Source organism: Taurulus bubalis, assembly GCF_910589615.1.
Source record: "Taurulus bubalis genome assembly, chromosome: 18".
Taxonomy (NCBI): Eukaryota; Metazoa; Chordata; class Actinopteri; order Perciformes; family Cottidae; genus Taurulus; species Taurulus bubalis.
This window is the reverse complement of record NC_136606.1, coordinates 17,669,172-17,683,291: the sequence shown is the minus strand read 5'-3', so window position 1 is coordinate 17,683,291 and position 14,120 is coordinate 17,669,172. Positions and strand designations below refer to the sequence as shown.

The following is a 14,120-nucleotide window of genomic DNA, read 5'->3' as shown; positions in this document are numbered from 1 at the left end:
GTCTGTCCGGCCCCATTTCCTTCGCTTTCGGCCACTCGATGCAAATGTGATTGGGCAGCACTGGGCCCCCATCAGACAGCCCTGAAGTAATTAGGTTTAGAATGATCACGCAGTGCTCCGAGATAGACCTTGAAGCATGCGGAGTGGGGAGGGTGTGTGTGTGTGTGTGTGTGTGTGTGTGTGTGTGTGTGTGTGTGTGTGAGAGAGAGAGGAGAGGTGGTGCTGCACGGTGGAGTTAATTGAATCTGAAATCGTGTCGGCCTGAAATGAGATACACCGATGTCTCTCACGCTGCGTCTCAGGCAGAGGGCTGCAAACATGACTGAATTCATAAAGTGTGTTATTAAAGAGCTCAAATTAAGTGCAGCAGCGCAGCCCTCCGTACCGTACCGTACCAGGCCCGTGACTGCTAATGATCCCGGTGGAACGCCGGTGGGTCTGGGTGTGCTTACGCCCAGACCCACCGGTGGAAACCCGAGGCTCCCCTTTCTCTCTCTCGTCTATCCCCCTTTCACAACCGGCGCTCCTTTCATCGCACGCGATGTTCCAGACAGAAACCGCCGGATGTTTCTCAACTGGCTTCCCTCTCCGTCTGATATTTGTTTTTCACACTTTGAGACACTTTGATTCCACTTTGATGTTGTTGTTTTTCCCCCTCCGCTATATGGCCCGGATGGCTTTGATCAATCAGGAACAGAAAGACTCTCAGAGGAGAGGTGGATTTTGAAAAATAATGAGAACACAATACGCACAAAGATCTGAGAGCGGCACGATCCCATTTTGTTTCTCTAAATAGTACAAATGAATAAACGCTAATGCCCCTCCCAATATACCGTATTCAATGTAGGTTTTGGTCTGAGGAGGAATTAGAGATGCAAAGCATGCTTGATATTACAGTGGTGAGAAATGCACATGGGAGAGCCTGTTTATGTGCTATGCAAATGGGGCGGGCTGACGGCTACGGTACGACTCATTGCTAGTCCGCTCAGCCGTCCACAAGGCTTAGCGTGTGATGAAATACAGGCCTGTGGCTGGAATGACCTTTCCCATCCGCTGACTTCCCACCTGCTGATGTGTGTGTGTGCGCACACCTTAACGTGTGAGTGAGAGGATGGGTAGTAGGAGAGAAACAATCACAGCCAAGGCAAGGAAGATAAAACATGGAAAATTGCTTTTGAATTACAAAGGCAATATCAATCGATGTTAAATTACACTTGTGATTTCCATCAAAGGCAACCAATTAAAGACGGGAACCGTATTCCTAGTGTTCTGTCAGCGTCTCGACATGCGTTCGGCATGTAAAGTGAAATTGTCTATTTTTTTCTTCTTCTCCTCTCTCTCTCTCTCTCTCTCTCTCTCCCTCCCTGATTCTCCTCTCCTGTCTTTGGTGAGCGTGTCAGAGAAATGAAGATTATTTTCATGGTTGGATCGGGATTTCGTTCCTGCCCATGTTTGTCACGAAGGAATCTTAATTGGCCTCTGTGTGTGTGTGTGTGTGTGTGTGTGTGTGTGTGTGTGTGTGTGTGTGTGTGTGTGTGTGTGTGTTAATGGACGGAACAGTCCACAACAGCAAATAAACAAGTCTGGTTATTTATTAACGTTCATAACGCGCTTAATAAAACAATTAAAAGATGGTTTTCCAACCCCAACTGTATCATAATCAAACATATTTGCCATACATACATGTAGAATGTGAGGATTGCTGAATTGTCAAATATTGCTGTTCGTATCTGATGTGAACTGGTAATATTCACACTTGAATATTAGTCACGGTCTGCTACCACATTTCCCATAAACCCCGCCGCTCGAGGACACGCCTCCCTCTCGATTCAACACACCCGTTTTAATTCGGCGAGCGATCCGTTCCCAAAATCCTCCCCGTTTCCTTTGTGCTGTAAATCGGTACGGCAGATCTGCCGCTCGGCGTCTGCAACGTGGAACGTGATACGGAGGCGGGTTGAGGCTGCAAATGATCTTATTGATCTTTCTGTCTCATTTGTTTACAGTAATTGCGCTGAGGTTTTATAAATGATGTCATGACTTGAAAAACGCTGCGCGCAGCATGTTTAATTTGACATGTTCTGTTCTTGTTGTTTTTTTACTGCTTTAGCAGCAGCATTTGGATCCAGCAGTAGGGCTGCAGAGGAGTGTCCAGGGTTATCTGTTTAACCTGCTAGTGATGTATCACTATCACAGAGAATCCATCGGGGTTCCTATTCTCTCTCATCCTCACTTTACTCACAATTACTGTCACTCCCTCCCTCTCTCTTTCCACGCATCCCTCTTCCCTCCTCCATCCCAGCGGCCCCCGGAGATTCATCGTGGCATTGACAGAAAGACTCTCTCGTCTCCCTCTGAACGCCGGGAAGGATGTATATCACGGATCAGCGGCTCCGCTCGGGCCGGTGCGCGTCCGCGCCTGTATCTCAAAAGTCTTGACGTTTACGAGACAGAGAAGCTGCCTTCTCTTCTCCCCTCGCCTGTCCTTTTAGGTGAGCGTTCTGGGAACCCCTGAGCGTCGCCACACACATCCGTCTCCAGACTCATCAGCATGCAAATGAGTTTGGGAAATAACTGCGAGAAGTCAAGGGTTATCAAAACAGAAGAGACAAATGACAAATTAACTCACGAGGTAATGTTGCATCATGACAATCATCGTAAGATAGTTCCCCTCACCGACAGCTCACGTCCTACCGGGTTTAACTTTTATGAAGTAAAAGCAGCTCTATATAATACACCACCTGAGCTTCTGCACATCAGTGGTACTTTGTTCCAAAATCCAGACTGTAGCGCTTGCACATCCCCTAACTGTGGATGCCATTATTAAAAAGAGCTGAACAGACTTTGGATGCTGTGTTGATGCTGAATGCTGAGTTTTTGTGTGTGTGTGTGTGTGTGTGTGTGTGTGTGTGTTAGCTGAGGGTACAAGCGAGTGGCAGTGATCAAAAATGGCCCATTTGGAGTGCAGTGTGCCACGCTGTATCTAGGTCACAGCCTGAGCCACCTCTTCCATAGAGAAACCACAGCGCTGCCCCCTCCCCGCTCCCATCGTTCCCAGTCCTGCAGTGTGTGTGTGTGTGTGTGTGGGGGCTGGATTTGTTAAGCACTAGACAAGCGTGTATGTGTGCATATGAGCATGTGAGAGCATGTGTGTGCGGGTCTGCTAATGCATGGGTTGTGGCTAGTAAATGCCATTGGCAGGCAACTCATAATGGGCTTGTTTGTACGTAAAGTGGGGGAAAAGAAAGCGTGCGGTACGATTGTGATCGTAAGAATGTCAGAAGTTCAAATAACACACTTTGACTTATTTTTTTTTGCCTGATCAGAATGCAAACACACACACACACACACACACACACACACACACACACACACACACACACACACACACACACATACACACAAAGCTTACCCCAACACCTGAACTCCCTTTCCGAGCTGCTCAAGTGTTTCTATGCAAATTGCCCTTCAGAAGCTGCCTCTTCACTGCTCTCATACACTTTAACAAATGGATGTATGAATGCGTTTGGACTGTTTATTTGTGTTGTAATGAGAGGCTTTAATCAGGGGTGTCAGGGATCTGAAATGTTCCTCTGAGCGTGTGCAACAACACCCCTCCCCTCACAGACACACACACACACACACACAAACGCATAACTCAGTGATTTATGTGAAACATTAAAGGCAATCATGTTGGGCTGGGCCTCGTCCTTTGTATTGCAGGCTGTTTGAAATATGGAAAAGCCAAGCTGTCCCTTGATATGCAGGCACGCATATATAGATCAACACACACACACACACACACACACACACAGATGCTTGTGTGTACCTGCTATTGCTTAAATATGAATAATTGGCATACGGAGAAAAACAGATGAATGCAGTTTTTTTTTTATCTTGCATTTGCACAAGCTCACACGCATGCAAGAACTCTTAAGTTGTAGACAGACATCCTCCTTCCCACACACACACACACACACACACATGCACTTATCCAAATCAACCGCCGCTTTGATACTGATAGCTGTTAGTTTGAAAGCAGAGAACATTTCTTAATAAGAGCGGATTAACTCTGTTGCTGGAATTTAGAAAAATCTACCATACCCTCCTCCACACACACATACACACACACATTCACATGTAATGGCACAAACAAACACGGCGGGAGAACAATAGAATATCTGTGGGATGGGATGCCACCCAGAAATAGCCCTGCAGCTCTCTGCGACTGACCGGTCTTCACACACATGCATTTATTTTGCTCTAAACCCTTCTCCTGGTCCTGCTCCTCCCTCCCAGCCCTTCGGAGTGCCGGTGGTGAGGCTGTTAGTCTCCTAACAACGACACCGGCGGTGGAATGTAGTTGTTGATCAGGCCGGTGGACACAAACAGACTTAATAAAAGGCATGAAAGAAAAACAGAGCAAACAAGGAAGATAGATTCAGAAAGAGGGGGAATAAACAGACAGAGTTTGCAGAAATAACAGGACTGAAAATAGACACATTTAAGGGTGAACTATTCTCCATAAGAGCGGGGTAGCATGAATTTCCATGCATCTCTATTGCTGCCGGAAACAAAATCTTCATTTCCATACAATAACCTCTTTATGGTAAACCAGTGGAGATTGGTTGAGAAAAATGCTGTCATTTAAATACAATGATCCGGCATGGCATGCAATCCATATACCTGTAAATAGTTTTTCTTTTTCATTATTTTTGGTTGAGGGTCACCGAAACGGAACATCCATCGACGTGACGCCGTCGCCTTCGCTCAGCTGGGAGACCCTTTTAGGCGTGGGAGTATCTGGTGAGAATCATTTTAACCTCCGTCTCGCCCGTGGCGCTGTCCCCCCACTGGGGCCCGGGCATGATGTCATGAATAAATGCATGTCATGCCTCCATGGTGGAGGAGGAGGAGGAGGAGGAGGATGAGGAGGAGGAGGAGGAGGGGGACGACACAAACCATTTTGACTCCCATCATCCCTCCCTCCCTCCTCTACTGTTTTCACACCATTGCTGGAGGAATTAGACCCGGCTTCCCTCCAGAGCTGCAGCCAATCACCAGCAGCCCCCACCGCCTCTCCGTCCCTCAGGAGGAAATCGATTGGTTCAGTGTGCGCCGGCCCTTGTCCAATGAGGCGACGGCGCTGAGATGTTATATCTCACTGCGCCCCGCATGAGGCAGCGGACTGTGCGACTGCATTAAGGGTTGTGTTGTTTTAAAAGCACATTCCATATCATGAACCCCGGGATGGTGCGAATCCCCTGGGGAGCCACTTTATCTGACACGTCCATTGATGAATCTCAGGGTTGCAGTAAACTCTTCAAGAAAAATGTTTCACCGAGGAAGCATCGCATTGTAGAGTCTGGGTTTAAAGGAGGTCTGGCGGAGAGCCGGGGAAGCGCTGACTGACATTACAGGTTGCGGATAATGAGCTCCGCGGGGAGGGAGATAATTGGCTGGCGGTGGCTGGAGGCCGAGGAACTTCCTCCCCATACCCCTCAGGGGTCGGGGTCCCTGGGAACCGGTGGCGGGGACATAGCGCCGAGGCCGCGATAACGAACGCCCCTTTAATGTGTGGCAACGATCGCTGGGTCACAGTGTGAACAAAACCCTCTGTCTCCCTTTTTGTTTTTACTGACTGTTTTATTGGATTTCTATTTTTTTTAAAAGGCATCTTATCTGTGTGTCTCACCCCAGGTAGAGTGTCACAGCTGCACCAACACTTAGCAGGGAGGAGGACAGACGAATCCAAGAGCCTCGCCTCCCTAACAAGGCACTATTAAAAAGACATGCCTCTGCTAGGGTTTCCTTGGTGAGGCACTGCAGAGAAAGCATCCTACATATTGACGAGCCCTTTGCTTTGGACGGGGATAAGGAGAAGGCAGAAAAAGGTGTTTTTGTTTGTGAGCTAGACTCAACTTTCTGCTGCGTCCTCCTGCCATCAATACAATTCTTGATTCTTCTCTCAGAGATTTAAAAGAATATACATATTTTAATGGCGCTGTATAGATTATTCCATGAAACGCAGAGTTATTTATTTTCTTCCTGACTGCGACAGACACAGTTTGGGGCGCTGTGGGCTCAGACTTGGCCCTGGGAGATTTGGATTAACTTTCAGGTTGGCCGAGCAGAAACCATAATGACTCTCTCTGTCTGCCCTTGAAATTATCTTCTCATCACTTACTCAACTTGATAGATGCAGACGCTCTTTCTGTTCGGCTCACCTGCTCCATTTGCGGATTTGACTAATTTAACACCTCGTATGTGATGTTGAACCTGGCAGCCCGCCACACCCCCCTGCATCCGCTTTGAAAAGAAAACGGCTGCTCCTGCTGTCGTTTGCCCCCAGAAAGTCAGCAACTTCCTGTGAGAAAAGCCCAAATTCCCCACAGAAGATGTCAAAACAGATTAGCTTCTTTCAAATCTACTCCCCAGATTAAGTGATTGTAACAATCAAAATGGCTTTGAGGTTTTGCACAATTTACTTTTTCTCCCTCTTTGGAAATTCTGTCTCTGACTTTTTTTCCCTCCCCTGTTGTGCTGCAGCCTTGAAGTATTATTACCCTGCAAATCGATAAAGATGATGTATGAGGCCTCAACTGCTCGCGATATAAACCCTTCTGTGTTCTGTGATATATGAGGATGTATCATATTGAATGGAGTGCCTATTTACTGACTTCTTTTATAGTAATAGCACACACATAGAACAAAGCCAGCTCCTCAGGAATATGCCGAATGTGCGACTGCATCTGAAAGGAATTTAATTTGATGAGATTGATGACACTTTTGATTGAACACTTCAATCTGACTGTCAAGGCTTCATCGCCTCAGTGGCAGTCATAACATTAATAAAGCATCTTTTATGACTGACGCATGTTAGATCACACACCACCCAAATGAGGTTTGATGGCCAATCAGACGTTGTCGGAGCCAAGCGATGATGAATTGCTCCGGCTTTGAACGCAGCCCTAAAGGTCGTAAATATTCCCTGCATCTCCCGATGCATCTTACTCAGCAGTTTGTGCTCGTGTTATATTAACTGAGCGCCAGGTGGGTGAGGATCTGCATCTCTCTCCACCATCGTTCTTTGTCTTTTGACGGCCCTTCTGCATCATTTGTGTATTCATCGCTCTCACCTGCTGTTCGGCACAGTGAGATAGATGCTTAGGGACGGATCGTTAAACAGAGCTTCGGTCTGGTGGCGTGCGGCAGGAAAATATGATCGGAGCTTTACGAGGACGTAAATGGCATATCGTTGTTCACGTGGCTGCTTTAACGCAGACGTGAGGTCCAGCTGTTGCACACAGTGACCACGGCGAGTCGTTTCAAATAGTTGAGAATCGTCTTATTTAAAAACATCCACTTTCAATTTCAAATAACTCGTAACGTAGTGAGGGTTTTGAGTATTCTGTTAATCTACTGTTCCCAACTCAAGAACCAGTGTCCATTTCAAATGGTAAATAGTGTATATGTAATGATAAAAGGTTGTAATTATACTGCAGTGCAAAGAAACTGGTCGGACCTTTGGGCCCAATAAAGTTATCTTTCCCAAACTGCAAGGTTCTGTAGTTACTCCATTGTCATTCTCCCCGTGAGTTGCGGCTGCCAATCAATATCTTATTATCAAGCCTCATCAACCTCACTCTCAATACAACCATCCTGATGCCAGCCCTGATTAATGCCAAGGTGCCAATACCGGCTCAAGAGTTTTACAGAAACGGCCCAAGTTTCCCCTTCACTGATTAACTCCAAATCATTACTGTTTTCTTATTGGATTCCCTTCGTTTCCCAAATGAGACACTTATCTTGCAGAGACAGGTATGACAGTCAATACAGTTTGCAGCTTTCACACACACACTGGCACCAGCGAGATGTGTTCCTGCTGAGAAAATGTTGAGTGTCGAAATTGGTACACTGGGGTTTGTGCGTCAGCGGAGGGTCGGTGGCTAATCCTGTGTTGCAGCGCGTCCCCACTGGCAGGGCTCGAGCTGCTCCAGTGAAGGGCAGAGCCGTGTTGTGAACCAGCGAGTGTCCCCATAGCCTTCTAATAGCTCTGGTAGCATCGTCCCTTCCCTCCGCCTCCGCTTTGATGTGGGCCGTCCTCCTCAGGCCACCGGCGATGGGGGAATAGCTGCCGCATGCCCACGGTCCCGCTCTAATCCGCCAATAAGTTTCACTACGACAAATCCCTCAATGTATTGATGTTGGTCCAGAGAGAAAAAGCTCAAAAAAAAGTTAAAAGGCAGAAGTTTGTCTCCCCTCGGGTTCATGTTTTTTTTGTTGGGGGGGTGGGGCGTTCAGAAGAGACGGAAAAAAATAAATTGGAAGAGGAAAAAGAAGAAGGTGAATTTTCCTCAGGAAGTTAATGAAAGTCCTTGAAGTGAGGCGAGGGAAGCTGTCACCTGCTCTGGTGATAGATAGCAGGCTTACTATTATTAGCATGCCCGGCCCCATCTTAGAGTTTTATGCCTTACTGGAGCCATTTGTTGATTAATTAATCAGGTAATGTATGCTATCTGTGCTACATCGGCCCCCACATAGCGCTCCCTTGGCCTCTCCTGGGCCACGGACCAGAGTCTCCCACCGGACCACGGCACATTTCAAAAAATTACAAAATTACAAAGCACGAGAAACCATTTTGCACCAAGGTCCTGGCTGCTTTTAATGTAAAGTAGAATAATAAACATCCGTGAGGGAAACAGTCTCCCATCCCATGAATATATTCACTTCCACCGGCCCAAAGTCAACTTTGTCTGATGTCATTTTTTTCCCCAGCTTTCGGAGAAAGTTTTAAAAACTGTCAAATAAAGCTCAGCTATGGGGAAGGTAAAAATAAAGTGTGATTGAAGCAGCGCGGGGCGGCGAGGCTGCAGAGCCTAATGCTTTCTCCTGTTCCTCGCTCTGAAATTGAACAGGACGGCTCTAAAAAGCCCATGTGGAACATCATAATCAATGTCTGCGTGCACAATGCTACAACATCGAGTTACGCTTTTGTAATATAAACAGTCAATAAAAACCCAGTCCTTTTCTGTGATTATAATTATTGAATTTCTTCTCACGTCTCACATGCCCTCCTGCCTGTATACTTTTGGTTATTGCCTTGTCTTTACAATCATCAGATTTGTTCATATAAGTGGGCTGGTGTCCACCAACCTGACAATCATAAAAACATATGAGGTTTGCAGCACTTACATTTTATTGAGTTTTCACATTTGAAACCAGCAACATAAAGTATGGAATTAAAAAAAAACAACATATGAAACCTTTGGGTAGTCAGATTTATGCAACTCCAGTCATTCCGTGTTAAAACTGTTTTTAGCATTTTAATGCAAAAGAAATTCCCAATTTCTATCAAAACATATTTAGTTTTTCAGCAGACAATAATTTACAGAGATATCTGTACCTTCCTTTCGTGACCTCTTTCCATTGTTCAAGGATTAACGGTTATGAGGTGTGACCTCACCATAATAACCCTTTGCCATAATTCAAAAATCCATACGCTAATAACTAGTTGATTTTCAAATATCTAATAATAAGATAAATTGAAAGGAAATTTTTGGCGGACGTGGATGTAAACTGCAATTTGACTAGTTGGCAGACGCATCCAACCTCAAGGCGGTATTTCTACTTCACAATTATATTCATACTGTCCCAAACAGATTTAATTTCTGTCCAACCTCGGTATGATTTGCCTGCAGGTCACAACACCTGTTGAGTGCATTTGATTTGGGATGTAATTAACTGAGAAAACCCATCAGTCAGATCTACGTCAAACACATTTTGTACCATCCTTCCTTTGAGATTTTCATATTTATCTGACTCTGAAATGGTATTCATGGAAAGTGTTGAGCCCCTCCCCCGCTTCCCCCAGAGTTACAAGACATGCTTGAAAGCTGAGTTGACCCACCGCCAACCCTGGTATTAAGCATCCACAATAACCTTAATTGCACCGTTCACATCTATGCAGTGACCAATCCTCACCTCTTTTGCACAATCCCTCAACTGTAATTATCTAAAGCAATCCGGTAACCTATAAACATGATGCTCAAATGGTTGCATTCTCCAAAGACACATTTAATGAGGCTTTGCCTGCCAGAACATATTGAGAACCACACTCTGTGGGTCCGGGCTGCACTGCACTGCACATGGCATACAGATGTGCTGCTATCACCGTGCGTCAAAATGGCCATCATATCTGTCTGCGAGGCTTCCTTTTGCTGTATCCTGCCGTTTAGCACTTCCTCCACAGCTGGCCCCATTGTGGAGCAGCAGGAAATGACATCACGCTTTCACGATGTAGCCGTTCCTGTTCTGTCTCATCAGAGCGTTTGTCCTTTACCTATAAATGCTCTGCACGCGGGTCGACAGCTGCTCTTCCACAAGCACATTGTTGGGAGTAAAAAGGTCTCAGCCAGTGGAGTCAGTTAATAGAGATGTCCATATATGTGTGTGTGTGTGTGTCCCCACCCCCCCGTTCCTCATCATTTTCTCACACCCCTCAGACCGCCACAGTCTCCAGTCATTTATTCGCCTCGGCCCGACCCGAGGACTTCCCGATCATTGGCTGGGCTCATTCTCGCCTCGCTGTAAAAGCTGTTACGGATTTACCTCCGCCGCCGTGTCACTCATGTCATTAAAATGTAAAAGTTTGCGGCCCAGAAAGTTACAGATGATACCCGGCGAGGCTCGGGCCGTTCCCTCCGCTTACCTTCCGCCGGCTGCAGGTACTGTAGCTCGTTCCCTCCTCGCTCAAAACTAAATCATGAGCTGTCACTGCTCCCGTCACTCTGGGTAAACCCCACAGCTCAGGCAGGAGAGGGGGAGCTCATCTTCTCTTTTGGAAAGAGGGGGTTTTGCCAGTTTACACTTTTTCAGACTCACTGGATCCTTTCTGCTGTCCTGGATGGAGACTCTGCAGGGAGGGAATTCACTACGTTACGAGTTATCTTTTGATATGGCTTGATGCGTTTTGATTGCATTCATATGAAAAAAGACAAGTTATTCTTTCAATAACGAATGGGTGCCCGGGGAGACTCCTCCTGAGCTGTCGTTCCAGTGCAAACCCAGACCTGAAGATTTTGACAGTTTGACAGTTTAATTTCCTACTGAGCATTTCACCTGAATTTCCCGGACAAAGGAGAGACGTGCTGCTGTACAAAGAAAAAGTCCATATTGGGTTAGAAATTATGAAAGTCTGGGCCTTCAATTACATCCTCCCCGTCCCTTCTCTTTTACTCAGGTTCGGAAAGCACCGGAAGGATGAGCGGCCCGGAGACAGGATGGAGAGGAAGGGCTCCAGCAAATCTAAAGCTGAGGACATGCAGGCGTCAGAGGAGGAGACCATGCGGATGAGGCTGGAACAAGAGAGGTGAGTGCTCAGAACGAGCCCGAGCTCGATAAAAGCCCAAACAATTAAGTCCCCGCTGAACAAAGACAAGAGGAAAAAAAAATCCACTGCTGACCGGAAAATTTGCAAACTACTTAATTAGCAAAATGGCAAGAGCAAGGTTGGGGAATTCTGGTAAAGTACTCAGATGTCAATTTGTGAAATGTCCCTTTCTTTTTATATCAGTGCATTAAATAGATCATTTATGGATCGTCGTTGCCGGTGCCATTCGGAGGCGCTGACCTCTTAATGGCTCTCGTAGGCCCCCGTGGATTTGGCATGATTGAATGCTGCTCATTATAATAGTGAAATCGATATCGCCCCGCATTCGTCTTCTCCTGCTCCTCCAGGTTGTTAATCGCTCACGAATACGCCGTTCCCTTTTAATGCGCCCCTCTTGGCTCCGTGTTTTGCGGACATCGCGGGCGTCCAGAAGAAGCGAGGCCATGCATTGGGTTTCGCCGCGTGCCGCCTCGTTTCCTCAAAGACGAGCCCCATTTAATTCTCTCCAATACCGGATGAAAAGACGGCGTGCCGCCTCCATTGTTCTCCAGCAGCCAAATGAACTCAGTAATCAAACTGCCGTCGGTAATGACGGCTAATTGAATAGAAACAATGGGGCTTGATACCGCTCCCTCTCACGGCGAAGGGAGAAAAGGACGGATGGCACGTCCAAAATGCACGGTACCACAAACACAAGGCCCTCTACCTCGCTGAATGGAACATCTGGAGGCCTTGCTCCAAAAAAAAGCTGTGGCGCATTTCTTTTCGGTATTCAACTATGACTTGGTCCTCTCCACCGTCTGGCTGAGGGCCCGACACATTTCCCTCAGTGCACCGGCGGGCCTGGCTCTCCATCCCGATCCGTCCCCTTTGAGAGGCTCCCAAGGGACCGGCATGCTAAGCAGCAGAACCGACACAGGCAACACAGCGGGCACGAGATATGTAGAGCGCATGCCCTCCCCCAAACACACACACACACACACACACATACACTTTGAATCCCGCTCCTTCTCTCTCACCGCCGTCGTCCAATTCCTCATTCCCTGTCTTGTTTGTGTCCGTTCTGCATGTGTGAGCTCCGGCTGCAGCCGCCTGCGCGCCAGGGCAACCTAATTCTTTCCCTTTGTACCTGTTCACAAATCCCATCACTCAGCCAGGCCAGGATTGTCCCTCGGTTAATGGAAAGGGAATCCTGAGGGAAATCGTGGTAGGTAATAATAAACCAACCTGCCACGAAGACGAGTCGATATTCAAAGCATTAGGGTTCGGCCGGACGACAGCTTAGAAATCCATTACTTCTTGTATTTTTTTGGGAGAGCTACTGTACCGCATTCCCGAGGTGCTACATTTGATTGTCTTGGTCCTGCGCTTTAAGGCGCATTGCTCTGATTGATTACAACGCCGCCACGGAGGCAGGGCCGTTCCAGAGCGCGGTTATGAAACTATGGATCGGGCCGAGACGGGGTCTCCGGCGCTGGCAATCGTCACCCGGCCCCCCCGGGCCCCCCCCCCCCGCGTGTCAGCGCGACCCGAGATGGGCCGCCGCCAAAAAAAACCCGGCTCGGCCGACGTTAGCGATCGTTAATTCAAGCAGACGGTTTTGACAGGGGCTTTTAGTGATTCAAAATAGGAGTCAGCGAAGAGGTGAGACAGATTAATTCATAAAACCTGCTCTTTTTTTTTACCCTGCAATAAGGCGGCTACGGTCATATATTTAAAACTCTGACCTTGATATGATTCATGCAATTTATGGTTTGGCCTGCGGCCCCTTGCAGATAGAACCCGTTCATTGTCTTTGTAAAAATGTTCTCCTCCATTGATATCTTGTCAGCCTCTTTATAGATGGAGGACGATGGAGAAGAGAGTACATGAAATGTTTGACTTCATCGCTCAGTGCATCCCCTTGACGAAGAGTCAGCTTATCAGCAGCATTTGTTTTGCCAGAATCTGGGAGATTGTTCCACAGCTCCTGTGATTGACTGCTTCATGTGTCATCAAGGCGACATTACAACCTGTGGTTAGGCGGATCCAAATCTTTGTTTGGGCCAGCGGCGGCAGCGGCCATCATTCTGCTCTCTCTATGCCTGTGGACAGCACCCAAGACACCCCTATCTGATTGGCTCACGCTGAGAGGACTGTGGAGACAACAAGCCCTCTGATTGGACCGTGGGCGGGCTGGAGAGCATGTGGCCACGGCCCTCATTCACAGAAGGCCACGGGGGAGAAGAGAGAGAGAAAAGAGGCGCTGGGCGGGTGGTGCTGGTGGAGCTTCTATCAATCTCTGACTTATCTCTGCGCATGTTCGCCCTGAAACTATATTTTCACAGCCAAAAAGCCCACAAAGACAACCTGACAATGTTCCTTCTTCATTTTCCGACTGAACTGAACTCCATTCACGCTGGCAGCCGATTATGATGTCCATTCTCTCTTATCTGCTCGGCTCCAGTTGGCTTCTAATCAGCGGCCAGCACTCCACTGCCACTCTCCCAGACCGCTGCAGAGCACATCACTGCCTTGTCTTCTTTTCTTTGTTGTTTCACATCCCGCTGATTTTAGACCAACACAAGCTGACCAGCGGTTCTGGAGTGGGTCAATCAGCACAGTTCATATCGACGAAGAGCAAAAGCCGTGACTATTTCATCTGTTATTTAACAAAAGAGAAGTTATTTTCGTATATATACCTTGTTCAGGGTACATTGAACTCAGTGCCGCTAATTTAAAAAAAGTT

At 47.2% G+C, this 14,120-nt stretch overlaps 1 protein-coding gene across 1 annotated transcript in view; it reads left to right on the top strand.

Annotated features, from left to right (window-relative positions):
• Nucleotides 1–14,120, top strand: part of LOC306750590 (partitioning defective 3 homolog) — a gene marked incomplete at both ends in the record, with an annotated part of 310,757 nt that overhangs the window by 221,468 nt on the left and 75,169 nt on the right. Inside the window, one exon of the mRNA XM_079234040.1 lies at nt 11,243–11,371. Coding sequence (XP_079090166.1) covers nt 11,243–11,371 — 129 coding nt within the window. The remainder of the gene's footprint in view (nt 1–11,242; nt 11,372–14,120) is intronic.